General features: G+C 42.8%; 1 protein-coding gene across 7 annotated transcripts in view; it reads right to left on the reverse strand.

The window, feature by feature from the left end:
• golga1 (golgin A1) overlaps nt 1-15,756 on the reverse strand; it is a 117,648-nt gene that overhangs the window by 74,682 nt on the left and 27,210 nt on the right. For 5 of the 7 annotated variants that reach the window (XR_011937654.1, XM_072488448.1, XM_072488447.1 and 2 more), the window contains exon 3: nt 9,847-9,937. Coding sequence is in view for 4 of the 7 variants with exons in the window: in XM_072488448.1 (XP_072344549.1) it covers nt 9,847-9,937 (91 nt within the window). In the remaining 3 variants the exon portion in view is untranslated. Of the gene's footprint in view, nt 1-9,846; nt 9,938-10,589; nt 10,642-15,756 lie in introns of all 7 variants that reach the window. The other 2 variants (XM_072488452.1, XM_072488450.1) reach the window with 1 other exon arrangement.

Genomic DNA, 15,756 nt, shown 5'->3' on the forward strand with positions numbered 1-15,756 from the left:
AGGCTGGTACAGGAATTGAGCCGTGCTGCTAGACTGCCTTGGTCTGCTTTAAAAGCCAGCTCTTTAGCCCTGTGCTAAACCAGCCCCAGAGAGGTGGAGTTTGAAACCAACAGTGGAATAAAGGGTGATGAAAGGTCATCAAGAAGTAAGTAACATTATCTAGTTTCCACTAATTGTCAAGATGATAAACGGAGGGCACAAATTTTAAATAATCAGAGTCAAAGGCAAAATTAGAAAAACGTCTACAGACAGGGTGATTAGAATGTGGAACACTTTGCTAAAGACCCCTTGTTGAAGCAGAGTGCATAAATTCTTTCAAAAAGGAGAAATATATATAGTTACATGAAAAAAAAGAGAAAGTTTAAAGGAGATGGGCATTGAAAGAGTGTGATTAAGTTGATGCCAAAAATTGGATGAACTAAATGGCCTGTTCCTGGACTGGAATATTTAGTAATGCTTTCTACAGAAAACATGTAGCTTCAAAAATAAAACAAAATCTGATTAACATGCTCAATTGACATAACAATGGCAGGAGAGGGAGATTTATGATTTGAAAGCAATTAGAATACACTACATTTAAGATTGAGAATTCTTAGGAGAGGAAAGGGAGCAGAGAACACTCTGGCGATTAGATGTGGGACTGATGGCGGATGAGGGAGTGTGCGCAAGAGTGCGGGGGTGTATTGAGAGATACCTGGAGGTCAATGACGCCGGCGAGGTCCCTGTGGGAGTGGTATGGGAAGCACTAAAAGCGGTGGTCAGAGGAGAGCTGATCTCCATTGGGGCCCACAAAAGGAAAACAGAGGCCAAGGAAAGGGAAAGATTACTGGGGGAGATTTTAAGGGTGGATAGGGAATTTGCAGAGACCCCGGAGGAGGAATTGTACAGGGAGAGGAGACGACTCCAGACGGAATTTGACCTTCTGACCACCAGAAAGGCGGAGGTACTGTGGAGGAAGGCACAGGGGAGGAGGTATGAATATGGGGAAAAGGCTAGTCGCCTGTTGGCTCATCAATTGCGAAAGAGGGCAGCAGCGCGGGAGATAGGAGGAATTAGAGACGAAAGGGGAGACACGGTGCGAAGGGCAGGAAAGATAAATGAGGTGTTCAAGACCTTCTATGAGGAACTGTATAGGTCTCAACCCCCAGAGGGAGAGGAGGGGATGCGGCAGTTCCTGGACCAATTGAGGTTCCCGAAAGTGGAGGAGCGGAGGGTGGTAGGCCTGGGGGCACCGATTGGGGTGGACGAGGTTATTAAGGGACTGGGAAGCATGCAAGCAGGGAAGGCCCCAGGACCAGACGGGTTCCCGGTGGAGTATTACAGAAAATATGTGGACTTGTTGGCCCAGTTGATGGTGAGGACGTTCAATGAGGCCAGGAAAGGGGGGACTCTACCCCCGACGATGTCGGAGGCGACGATATCGTTAATTTTGAAGAGGGATAAAGATCCGTAGCAGTGCGGGTCCTATAGACCCATTTCATGATTGAACGTGGACGCCAAATTGTTGGCAAAGGTACTGGCATTGAGGATAGAGGACTGTGTCCCGGGGGTGGTGCACGAAGACCAGACAGGGTTCGTAAAAGGGAGACAACTGAATGTTAACGTGCGACGACTATTAGGGGTGATAATGATGCCCCCAGTGGAGGGGGAGGCAGAGATAGTGGCGGCAATGGACGCAGAGAAGGCATTTGATAGGGTGGAGTGGGAGTATTTATGGGAAGTGTTAAGGAGGTTTGGGTTTGGGAACGGGTTTATTAGCTGGGTTAGACTTCTTTATGGGGCTCCAACGGCAAGCGTAGTTACAGGTCGACACAGATCGGAGTATTTCCGACTATATAGGGGAACAAGACAGGGATGCCCGCTGTCTCCATTGTTGTTCGCGTTGGCAATTGAACCTCTGGCCATGGCGTTGAGAGACTCCAGGAAATGGAGAGGGGTGATTAGAGGGGGAGAAGAACACCGAGTCTCGTTATACGCGGATGACCTATTGTTATACGTGTCGGACCCAGCGGGGGGGGGATGATAGAGGTTATGCGAATTTTGAGGGGGTTCGGGGATATCTCGGGGTATAGGCTAAACATGGGGAAGAGTGAATTATTTGTGATACATCCAGGGGACCAGAGTAGAGAGATAGAAGGCTTGCCTCTAAGGAAAGTGGAAAGAAACTTCCGATACCTGGGGATTCAGATCGCTAGGAGCTGGGGAACCTTGCACAGACTTAATCTGACACGGTTGGTAGAACAAATGGAGGAGGACTTCAAGAGGTGGGACATGCAGCCTCTATCGCTGGCGGGCAGGGTGCAAGCAATTAAGATGATGGTCCTCCCGAGGTTCTTATTTGTATTTCAATGTCTCCCTATACTAATCACCAAGACCTTTTTTAATAAAATAGACAGGAGCATCACGAGCTTCGTGTGGGCAGGGAAAGTTCCGAGAGTAAGGAGGGGGTTCCTTCAGCGTAGTAGGGACAGAGGAGGATTGGCACTACCGAACTTGGGCGATTACTATTGGGCCGCCAATGTGGCAATGATACGTAAATGGATGATGGAGGGTGAGGGAGCGGCGTGGAAAAGACTGGAGAGAAAGTCCTGTAAAGGGACGAGTTTAGAGGCGCTGGTGACGGCGCCGCTACCGATCTCACCTAAAAAGTTTACCACGAACCCGGTGGTGGCGGCAACATTGAATATCTGGGGACAGTGGAGGCAAGAGAGGGGTGCGGGGAGCCCTGGTGGGGTCCCCAATCAGGAACAACCATAGGTTCGCCCCAGGAAGAATGGATGGAGGATTTCAGAGCTGGTACCAGTTGGGAATTAGGAGGGTGGGAGATTTATTTATAGATGGGACTTTTGCGAGCTTGGGAGCATTGGAGGAAAAGTATAAGTTGCCCCGGGGAAATTTCTTGAGATATATGCAGGTGAGGGCGTTTACTAGACAACAGGTGAGGGAATTTCCGTTGCTCCCGACACAGGGGATACAGGACAGGGTGCTTTCAGGGGTGTGGGTCGGAGAGGGCAAGGTGTCAGAGATTTACCGAGAGATGAGGGAAGAGGGGGAGGAGTCGGTGGGCGAACTAAAAGAAAAGTGGGAAGAAGAACTAGGGGAGGAGATAGAGGAGGGTATGTGGGCTGATGCCCTAAGCAGGGTAAATTCCTCTTCCTCATGCGCCAGGCTTAGCCTGATTCAATTTAAGGTGCTACATAGAGCACACATAACGGGAGCAAGATTGAGCAGGTTCTTTGGAGTGGAGGACAAATGTGGGAGGTGTGGCGGGAGCCCGGCAAACCACGCACATATGTTTTGGGCGTGCCCGGCACTGGAAGGGTATTGGAAGGGAGTGACGGGAGTGATTTCGCGGGTGGTGAAGGCCCGGGTCAAACCAGGCTGGGGGTTGGCTCTATTTGGAGTTGCGGAAGAGCCGGGAGTGCAGGAGGCGAAAGAGGCCGACGTTGTGGCCTTTGCGTCCCTAGTAGCCCGGCGCAGGATCCTACTCATGTGGAAGGAGGCGAAACCCCCCGGACTGGAGGCCTGGGTAAATGATATGGTGGGGTTCATTAAACTGGAGCAGATAAAGTTTGCCCTGAAAGGATCGGCTCAAGGGTTCACCAGGCGGTGGCAGCCATTTCTCGACTACCTAGGGGAACGTTAGAGGGAAGACAGATGACCAGCAGCAGCAACCCAGTGGGAAGGGGGGGGGGGGGTTTAGTTTAGTTTAGGTCAAAGATAAATGGGTTTTGTTACTTGTGTATTGTTAAACATTTCTGTATTGTTATTGTTGCGTTTGCTTTGTAAGAGGGGAAAAATTGTTGTTTGGGAAAAAAAATTCAATAAAACATATTTTTTTAAAAAAAGATTGAGAATTCTGACATAAATTTTTTAAGGCTGTAAAATTGGAACCAAATGCTACTTTAACCCATCATGCATATCATATGAAGGAAGGACAAAACTGGGAATGTGGCAGGCCTCTCGATGGAATAACTCTCAAGTATGTTTGTTGGCACTCTCATCAAGCAGATACGAATTTGCCTGCTTGGCACATTCGCAAGATGGAAAATGGTTGCATACCCAAGAATCTTCTGTATGGCAAAGTATTCAGAGCCAGTCAGACAATCAGTTCCGCTTCAGGAATACTTCCAACCTTGGCATCAAGGCTCTAAACATTGGGATCACCAGCCGATAACAGTGAAAAATGGTGACACCATCTGGGCCGGCATGCAGCACCCATGACAATCAGTGGTTGCAACAGCTGGGCAACAGGTGCGAACACTGAAAACAACAACCCGATAACCACTAAATATGTGGCACTTATGTCAGAAACTGCCTCTCACAGATTGGTCTCTTCAGCTATCAAAAATGCACCATCTGAAATTACCTCATCTCCAACGGATGTGATTTTTTGTTGTCCAAGGGTTAATAGTATTTAACCTACATACTGCATGGTTTGGAACTACAATTAGTATAAAATCTGCAATTGTGTTTTTTTAATATGCTCTGTACCAGAGCACCATACATAGAGATTTACCAAATAACCTAGAGCAAATGTCTGTCAGTTGGTTTCCACTTTTCTGTTGAGCTCTAAATGTTTTCCACAGACTCCAAGAAGCTCATATCACCTCAGTCAACTAAGTAGTTCCCCTTTACCAAAACTACTATTGGACTGCTAGGCTGATTGGGAGCACACAAAAACAAACAGGGATGACTCTTCATAATATTACAAGAAGTTTCATATCCCATGCAACTGTGTTTCAGTAAGTGAAAAAAAATCCCTCCTACAATTCGATAACAATCTGACTGTTTCCTCTAACAGTTAACAAGCCCACATGTCCGGCCTTGGCCAGCTGCAGTGCTCCAGTGAAGCCTGGTTTAAGCTGGAGGAGCAGCATCTCATCTTCCAGTCGGGCACGTTACAGCCCTCGTCTCGGGACTCAACGTTATGACCTTTCTCCTCCATCTTAAACCCCTTTTTTTAAATGCCATACATGTATTGGCTCAATGCAAACCCCTTCCCCAGCAAGTGATGTCTTTTGTTCTTAAAGCTGCAACGTTTTGTTGCAATCTCTCACAGCTACACTTTAAAATCTTATGCGTTCTCCTATGTTCTGACAAAAAATGAGTAAAAGGACTGGAAACGTTAACTCCGATTATCTCCTTACAGAAGCAGATAGAACTGCTGCGTTTTTCCAGCATCCTCTGTTCTAACCTCGAAGGTTAAAGGTGTCAGGGCGGCAGCACATTCAGTAGATGCGAACAGTCTTTCGTTCTCTCAGCAAATATTAACGGAAACCACATCAATGCAAAACACACTCCCCTCTTGAGAAATGTTATTAAAAATGGATCTGTATTCCATGTAATTAATTTTAAAAAAAAATTTAGTGTACTCGATTCATTTTTTCCAATTAAGGGGCAATTTAGCGTGACCAATCCACCTAGCCTGCACATCTTTGTGTTGTGGGGGCGAAACCCACGCAAACACAGGGAGGATGTGCAAACTCCGCATGGACAATGACCCAGAGCTGGGATCGAACCTGGGACCTCAGCGCTAAGAGGCAGCAGGGCTAATCCACTGCGCCACCGTGCAGCCCTATTCCATGTAATTAATAATGCAGCATCTAAAGCTGAAGTTTCAAAATAGCGTATGCAAATTTGATACCAGACTTGATTGTTTGTCAACAGCTTCCCTGATCTCCAGTAATGCTAATAATCACAACTCCCAGTGGAGATACACCCAGACCCTCACGTTTTTCACAGAACAATCCAATAAATTTGCCACAGGCATTCAAATAAAGAATTTTGGGGTCCACATACAGAAATTGCTAAATGGCAGTGTATAGATTCACTCAATTACTGAAAAGCTAATGGAACATTTGCATTCTAGCCCTGTTGAGATAAAGGCAATATTAAGACTGATATTTTATGAGGCTAGAATAAATGGAACCAAGGTTGGGAGATTTTGATCAACCATGATCTAAATGAATGGTAGAACAGATTTGAGGGGCTGAATGGTCTATTTCTGTTCCAATGTTGTTATTCCATGTGAAACTGGAGATGATAGTGCAATCATAAACTTACATCTTCTTTAATGCTGTGCGTTGACTGTGAGCATAGGTTCCAACCTCTTTCTGCTAACCACTTTCTGGAATTTAGCAAAGTCCTTCAACTCCCGTACCAGCCTCCCCGAACAGGCGCCGGAATGTGGCGACTAGGGGCTTTTCACAGTAACTTCATTGAAGCCTACTCATGACAATAAGCGATTTTCATTTCATTTCATTTCATTCAATTTGTCATTGCTGCAATGGGCTAAATGCAGTTTCTCAGTCCTTACCAATCACAGAAAGGAACCCATATCCAGATAAGAGGATAATTAATCTCAGTTCAGAGGAGAATATATAGCGATACAAAATAACTTTTTTAACTCCAAACTCAACAATTCAGATGCGCTTGTGCCTCATCTCCCATCTTACGCCATAAGCTTCAGCTCTTCTAAGACTCTGCTTAGAACACGCACCAAATCCCATTTGCACATCAGTCTTGTGATTGTTGATCTATATTGTCTCCTAGTCTGGCAAATCTTCAAATTTAAAATTCTCACCTTTCCCTCCATGACCTCACTATTCACTATCTGTGAAATCGCCTCTAGCCCTACAACTCTTGAGTTCTTGGCACTGCTCCAATTCTGTCTCAGTTTAGCCGGCTCGCCCTGCTTCAATTTTTCAGGCAATGGCAGCGACATCCTTTAATCAGTATGAGGAAGGGTTTTTATCCATCTCCAGGAGGCAGAAATGAAAGTAAGCCGGGACAGTGTTTGCGAAGAAAGTGGCCGAGCATTCGGTACAAATGGGTAAAATAGGCTAGGCTTAATTGTATATAACAGAAAATCAGACTTATTGCTTGAATTAAATATATTTTACATTCTCTAGAAATAAAGTAGTTTTCAGTTTTTATTTGTTAAGTGGTGGATGGTCACATGATTCCAAATGTCAACTGATTTTGAGTGCCATGGCAACCGCTTGCTTCTTATTGCTCAGGTCTGTCATGTCGGGTACACAATTTACAGTAGAAAGTGGAAAAGAATGCTGCCCAAGAAATTACACATTCAACAGACCCTCTGGGTACTTTTAAATATAAAAGTGAGGAAATAAAGAACAAAGAGCAGTACAGCACAGGAACGGGTCCTTTGGCCCTCCAAGCCTGCACCAATAAGTGTCCTATCTAGACCAACCGCCTGTATCCTTCTATACCCCGTCTATTCATGTCCCTATCCAGATAAGTCTTCAAGGTCGCCAACGCATCTGCCTCAACCACCTCACTTAGAATTGCATTCCAGGCCCCCACCACCCTCTGTGTAAAAAAACTTGCCCCGCACATCTCCACTGACCCTTTCCCCCTCACCTTGAACTTGTGCCCCCTTCTAATTGTCATTTCCGCCCTGGGAAAAAGCCTATAACTGTTCACCCTATCTATACCCCTAATAATTTTATAAACTTCTATCAGGTCGCCCCCTCAGCCTCCGTCTCTCTAGGGAGAACAATCCCAGTTATTCAATCTCTCCTCAGAGCTAATACCTTCCAAAGCAGGCAACTTCCTGGTAAACCTTTTCTGTACTCTCTCTAAAGCCTCCATGTCCTTCTGATAGTGCGGTGTCCAGAATTGGACACAGTATTCCAAATGTGGCCTAACCAACGTTCTATATAACTGTAACATAATTTTTGAGCTTTTATACTCGATACCTCGTCCTATGAAGGCAAGCATGCCATATGCTTTCTTTACCACCATTTCCACCAGCTGCCACTTTTAAGGATTGTGGACCTGTACACCCAGATCTCTCCGTGTCTCCATGCTCCTGATGGTTCTGCCGTTTATTTTATAGCTCCCAACCTGAATTGGATCTACCAAAATGCATCATCTCGTATTTGTCCGGGTTAAATTCCATCTGACATTTCTTTGCCCAATTTTGCAGCCTATCTATATCCTGGTGTATTCTCGGACAATCTTCATCACCATCCACAACTCCTGCAATTTTAGTGTCATCCGCAAACTTGCTAATCAGACCAGATATGTTTTCTTCCAGCTATATGGGGATTGTCAGTCAAAACGAACAGCAATAGGGCAGCACGGTGGCACAGTGGTTAGCACTGCAGCCTCACGGCACCGAGGTCCCAGGTTCGATCCTGGCTCTGGGTCACTGTCCGTGTGGAGTTTGCACATTCTCCCTGTGTTTGTGTGGGTTTCGCCCCCACAACCCAAAGATGTGCAGGGTAGGTGGATTGGCCACAATAAATTGCCCCTTAATTGGAAAAAATGAATTGGGTACTCGACATTTTTTTTTTTAAATAAACAATTGAATTGTCGGGTAGGCAAACTGAGACTCAAACACAACCTGCTGTGTGATCAAAAATGCAATCTGAGGAAATCAAGAAATAAAAACGACTGGCTTTTTGCTTTGGGTGGTAAACTTGGGTGCACAGTATGTCATGACATTTCCAATTTGAAGCTGCATTCTACTAGACAAGTTAATATCTCTCTAAATTGGGTCTCTTGTGAAGTATCTCAGAAGGAATAAAGAGACAGAGCTGTCCTCCCTTCAGCTCTATACAGATCAGCTGTATGGGCCATTGTAGGAGTTTCTAGAAGGTTAATTCAGGCTTTTATTCCAAATTCAAAGTTTTATTCTAGAGTAATAGCTTTAAGCATCAAAGTCAATTAAAGGGATCCATGAAGTGTCTAGGAGTGGAGTTGGGAAAGTGGGGTTGCGATACGACCATACCGGCATTAAATAGGAGTTACTTTCACCCCTGGCAGGAGATAGTCCACCGTATAAAGTTGCCATGTTGATAAGCCCCAGTGAGGAGGGTTTGGTGGGTGGGGAGCAAAACTGTGGGTAGGGGGTTTACGATTGACATGGGGGTGGGCAAGAGCCACCCCCCTCCCCCACCCTCCTTTAACTGGTCATCAGCCCACAGGGTTAAACCTACTGGGCTACAGGTTGAGTGCCGGCCTCTCCTAATACTGCTTAAATCTGGTGGCAAGAGGAGGCCCTTAACTGGACATTATGCAAAATATATTTTTCAGAATTGTTTTTGGCAAATTATCAAGATACGTTAAGCTGAAATAGATGCTTGATGAATATTCACAATATGTCTCCAAAATATCTTGAAAGAAAAATAAACTATTACAAGCTAAGAAATAACATTCTACCTATCACACTGTAAAATGTATTAGGTCCTCATTTAAAAATGCACACACTACAGCTATAGCTACAGCACACTGTTGTGACATGTGCAGTATTCTATGTGCATGACTGTGAGTCGAGTGACCAAAGGTGGCAATATTATACCTATGAGGAATCGATCATATACGTATTAATAAAAGGAAAATTTGAAAATAGTCTTTGACCCTATCCAACATTATGAACAGGACAGAATTTTGTATTGAAACGAAATACAGGTCTAAAGTCATTCACTGCCGTCAGATACTTTACAAAAAATGGGAAAAGATCAAAATTAATTTGGAATAATTATAGATTTGATTCATATATTTCTCCTATTCAGACAATAAGTTACAAGAAGAGATAGCATCATAAATTATTTTCAAAATTCCATCAGAACTCTCAATGTTGTGGTATTCCTCATGAATGATGCTTTACAAACAAATCAACCATTTTAACCAGCAAATCATTAGCATCAAATTTATACTAAATTATCACTAACTTCTTAAAAAGGTAAATTTAGTGAAGTGGTTTCAATGTAAAATACTTGCGTTTTAAAATTCTTAGAAGAAATTTTAATGCAGAAATGAAATGTAAAGGTGAATGCAACAAGTCAACTGAAACTTGCAGATTAAAGCAGGTACCTGAGAGTTTCACTTCCAACTTTCGAACTTGGTCATTTCGCCGCAGCAGCTGAGACAACAGATCCTCGCGAGAACAGCTACTGTCAGAGGCCTTACAAAAGATTGTGGGGAGAGAGAAAAAGATTTTTTAAATTAAGTCAATCATTGAATATTTGACTCGTATTTCTCCAAATTAAACTATGTTATAAAGAAATACAGATGGCCTTGATTTACTTTGACAAAATTAGAAGTGTGCTCACTTCCAATACTGTGATTTAAAACCCCTTATCTTTTTTTAAAAAGACATTTTATTACAAACATGCATCAAAACAGGTTACAGCAAATAAACACCCTGGAAAACATACTTTAAAACCCCTTATCTAATCCCTTCCTATACCTCTACTGTTTAAGTACAATGACTATTGAATACAATGCTCTATTTACTGAATGTCAACATTACTTGCTTGGACTTTGGTCTGCCCAACACACCTCAACATACAGTTTGCCATGCAGTGATTGATGGCCCATCCATTGAGGGCATCAGCTGTTGTTTTCGGGTCATTTCCTGATCCACCTTACTGCGTAATTAAGCACCAAGTTGTTTCTTAGTTGTTAATTCAAAAGCACTAGTTCCCATTTGGGCATCAAAAACTGTCAATCAGGGAGAAAAGTTTGGATTCAAAACCCCCAGGGTAAATTTGGGGTGGAGAATGAAATAAAACAAACAAGTGTACAACCCACAATTATTTTCACAGCTAACAAACCTTTTTTAAGGGATCACTGATGTTTCTGGCAGGCTTGCTTTCATAGTTAGACCTACAGACAAAGGCAACAACAAGACCATAACCACCCTATATGGTAGCCTTTCAAACAAAGACAGATAAAATAGGCCTCACATTTGAAGTTGTGCTAAAGTAGTATAGTCCAATATGTTACCACGTGGCAATCAGCCCAGACATGCGGCGAATCGATGCTCTTCATTTTTAGAGCTTCACAATACCCAAATTGTGCTAAAGTTGCAGCAGTGGGTGAGAGTGCAGGTGTCACTCGCTTAGACTGCTTTAAGCCATTTGACCATGTTGCTGTCACACACAAATCACATTTCAGTCAAACTGTGACGACTTTATCAAAATATAGTTTTGTTTTTAGGTTTCTAAGGACCTAAAAGCTGAAGAGCCACATGTTTAATGAGACAATTATAGTGAGATTGTGAGGACCAAGCAGGTTTATCTTTCGTAGTAAAGGTCAGCACAAATTATGGGTCCTGAAGGCCGGCCGGCGTGGGTTGCGAAAGTCAGCCGATTGAGAAAAGTGAGTCCCCGGAAAAAAGGTTTGAAAAACACTGAACTAATGCACACTGTCAGATACAGAATACCTCACTTCACAGATTGTCTCCACCCTTTGAGTGTGCATACAGAAAGCTGGGTTTGCGGAAAGGATTGCAAAATCAATCAGAAGCTCTTTGCCCAGCTCTGGCAGTGAGTGCATCAGTCTTGATTGCTGAGGGTTTGAAATTTCAAATCCATTTACAAAAGACCGCCCATTTGTTTTAATAAGATTGCATATATTACTTCTGTGCTCGATTAAGCTCAATTCAATTTGAAGTTCTGCACAGAATTCACTTTACTAAGGCCAGAATTAGCAGGTTTTCCGCTAACACAGACAACAAACGTGACAGATGTCCATTCGCCCCCGCTGACCTCACCCACATTTTCTGGTCCTACCCAAAGTTGTTCTGCTTCTGGTCATCCTTTTTCAACACTCTTTCCAATATCTGGATACTGACCGACAGCCCTGTTCCTTTAACAGCCACATTCGGAACTCGCCCACACCGGCCAGTCTCACTAAGATTGAAGGAGACGTTATCTGTTTTTTTGTTGGGGGGGGGGGGTGGAGAAGCTGATTTTATGACGATTGAAAGCTCTTTGATATGGAGTTTAAATATATTTGTTCTCTGCTCCTTTCCCCAGTTTGAAAATTGATGCAAAGATGTTTATTTTAAAATTGAATACATTTCACATCATGTGGCGAATCTAATGACCTGATCACCACATGTTTGGCCACCATCGAAATCTTAAGATAAAGTGGAAAAAGGTACAGAAGAAAAACAGTGCAGACCATCTGATCTTGGTACAATTAGAAGTAAAGAATACCAAATGCCTGTTCATTTAATACTCTGAATTTTGGGCTGAATTACCATCAAGTCTACCACCATTTGTGTCATGTTGGTTGCACACACAATGTATATTCTATATAATTTGATCTGCATGCGGACAATCTGCTGCTGTACATCTCGGTCCCGAGCTCGTCAGTGAGCGACATAATGGGGTTGCTAAGGAGGAATTTGGGGTATTTTCGGGGTATACGCTACGTTTAGAGAAGAGCGAATATTTTGTGGTGTCTTCTCCAGGTGCAGGGGCGGGAGTGGGAAGATTGCAATTCCGGGTAAAACAACTCATTTTAGTTATTTGGGGGTGCAGGTCGCGGGACTGGGCGGGGGCGACTTCGTAAGTGTTATGGGGCGAGGTGTTTTCAGAACCCCAAAATGTATCTTGGAACTCAACCAACCTCACCCTTTAATGTATTTGTTGCTTTTCCGAGCACGCGGCTTGTTCCCCAGGTGTGATATTACAATTATGGACACGTGGGTTTTTAAACACAAAACAATGTTTATTCCATGAACTCAACTTAAGATCTTAAATAAGCATTGGATCTCTTAACACCCCTTACTTCAAAGATAACTCAGAAAATATTGCAACAGTAAATAATTCCTTAAAATGTTCCTTTAAACTTCCAAGAGACTTAACACCTTTAAACAAAATCACATCAGATTAAAGGTTTTACTATTATGAGTTTAAATCACCCAAATGATCCAGAGATGGTCTTTTATGGCAGAGATCCAGCTCACTGCAAAACACAGACACACACCCAGCTCTTTTCCTCCAAACTGCAACGGCAGCTCTCTGGAAACACACACACAAGCTGCTTTTTCAAACCTGCAAAACTAAACTGCAAAATGGCTGACCTGACCTCAGCTCCACCCACTCTCTGACATCACTGTTTTGTTAAAGGGTCATTGCTTAAACATCCATGTCTAAAGGTACTCTCACATGACACCTCCCCCAAGAAAAAAAAACCCACCAACTTCAAGATGGTTTCATTTTTCACTTTTGCACCATCCACTAAGAAATATACACTGTAAATATACCTTTTTTCGTTTTCTAAAAAAAACAACACACGCAAACAGGTATAATAATATAGTCCATTTTTCTTTGTTCTGCTTCCTCCAACCGAAAACCTTCTCAAATGACAGTCTCTTTGAACAAAGTCTCTGCATGATCCATCCATTCCTCTACTCCTCAGCATTTCTCTTTAGAATCAGATACTCTAGTTCAATCTGACCACAGAGAACCTTGCAATGCTCCACTACAGGAACATTGGTGATCACAGCTTTCAGGCAGTCAAATGCCTGTTGAAAGTCCGCTGCCCATTGAAATTTTTTACATTTCTTCAGCAATTCCATCAGTGGAGTAATCACGCCACAAAACTTTTGCACAACTGTTCGATCAAATCCATTCATGCTAAGAAATCGCATTACTTCCCTTCGTCTTGAGGAGAACGGAAACTCTGCAAGGAAAGTGATTCGGGCTTCTCCAAATTCACTTTTGGCTGGGTTCATCACCAAACCCACCACCTGAAGTCGATCAAAGAACTCCATACGATGCTTTAAATGTTCTTTCCATGTCTGGAAGTTGTAAATAAAAGCAGATTGTCCCAATTTCTCAATGCAATCCTTCAAACGTGGGAGTCCGTTCTTGTAACTGCATTCACCTTTCTATAGTGCACACACAACCGTTGGGTACCATCTGGTCTAGGTACCATCACTATGGGTGAGCTCCATTGGCTGCAACCCACTTCAATTATGCCATTCTTCAGCATACTCTCAATCGCTCGGTTAACCTGTGCCAATTTGAAAGGATTAAGTCTATATGGATGTTGTTTGATAGGAACAGCATTTCCCACATCTACATCATGTATAGCCATTTTAGTACTTCCCAATTTATCTCTACAAACCTGCCCATGTGATATCAATAACTCTTTCAGTTCAGTTTGTTTTTCCTCTGGAAGGTAACTTAACAATTCATCCCAATTTTTAAGAACATCCTCATTTTCCAATTGAATTTGAAGTATATCAAATTCACAGTCATCTGGATTTGGTTCATCACTTTGAGTTATAATCATTAAAACCTCCTTTTTCTCTCCTTCCCTTTCAAAGTACCTTTTAAGCATATTCACATGACACCCTCGGTGAGTCTTCCTTCTGTCTGGTGTTTTTAACCACATAATTCACCTCACTTAATTTCCTTTCAATCTGATACAGTCCACAAAACCTAGCTTTTGAAGGCTCATCTACCACTGGTAACAACACTAAAACTTTATCTCCACTGGCAAAACTACGAACTTTGGATTTCTTGTCCGCTACCCGTTTCATCACATTTTGTGCAACTTTCAAATGTTGTCCAGCCAATTCCCCTGCTCTATTTAATTGTTCCCTAAAATTTGACACGTAATCCAACAGTGTAATTTCCGATTTCTCACCCACCAATTTTTCCTTAATCAATTTAAGTGGTCCTCTTACCTCATGACCAAAAATTAGTTCAAAAGGACTAAATTTGGTTGACTCATTAGATGCATCCCTAATTGCAAACAATACGAATGGGATTCCTTTATCCCAATCCTCTGGATAATCTTGACAATAGGCCCTCAACATTGTCCTTGATGTCTGATGCCACCTTTCTAACGCTCCCTGCGATTCTGGATGGTTTAAATTGTTTTATTCCTAAGATATCCATAACTTCTTTGAATAACTTTCAAGTAAAATTCGTTCCTTGATCCGATTGAATTTCTGTGGGTAGTCCATAGCTAGTAAAGAATTTAAGTAACTCCTCCACAATGAAAATGAAACTCGCTTATTGTCACAAGTAGGCTTCAAATGAAGTTACTGTGAAAAGCCCCTAGTCGCCACATTCTGGCGCCTGCTCAGGGAGGCTGGTACGGGAATTGAACCGTGCTGCTGGCCTGCCTTGGTCTGCTTTCAAAGCCAGCGATTTAGCCGTGTGCTAAACCAGCCCCTTTTAGCAACAACAATCCTTTTAGCTGTAATATTACGTACTGGAATGGCCTCTGGAAACCTAGTAGACACATCCATTACAGTCAAAAGATATTGATTCCCACTTTTTGTTTTAGGAAGCGGTCCTACACAATCGATTAGGAACCTTGTGAAAGGTTCCTCAAATGCTGGAATGGGTATTAAGGGCGCTGGTTTTGTCACTACTTGAGAATTCCCTATCACTTGACATGTGTGACATGATTGATAAAATTTAACTACATCTTTATGTAGTCCAGGCCAATAAAAATGTTTCTTATTTTAGCTTGAGTTTTCCTTTTTCCCAAATGACCTCCCACTGGTACCTCATGTGCAACACGTAACACCTCCTTTCTATACCCTACCGGCAATACTACTTGATGAACTTCTGTCCACTTTTCATCTGCTTGCATATGTACAGGTCTCCATTTTCTCATCAAGACATCAGTTTTACGGTAATAACACCCTGGTATACTCTCAGATTCTTCTTCCATATATGCTTTCTGATATATCAGTTTTATTTCTACATCTTTCTGTTGTAACTCCGCCAATTTTCCTGAACTAAAAATATCCGCCTCGTCCTCCACCTGTTCTTGTTCTTTTTCAACCATCTGATCAAAAATCGTTTCTGATAATTGCACTTCAACTTCATCTTCATTCTTTGATTTCTGCTCGTCTTAACCTGTGACTTTGCGACCTTGTTACTACTTAATCCGGAAAAATCCCAGGATTTTCGTCCTTCAACCCTTCAGTTGACTGATTTTCCACTGGCTTATCAACCACAG

The sequence above is a fragment of the Scyliorhinus torazame genome, chromosome 22 (assembly GCF_047496885.1).
Source record: "Scyliorhinus torazame isolate Kashiwa2021f chromosome 22, sScyTor2.1, whole genome shotgun sequence".
NCBI classification, from domain to species: Eukaryota; Metazoa; Chordata; class Chondrichthyes; order Carcharhiniformes; family Scyliorhinidae; genus Scyliorhinus; species Scyliorhinus torazame.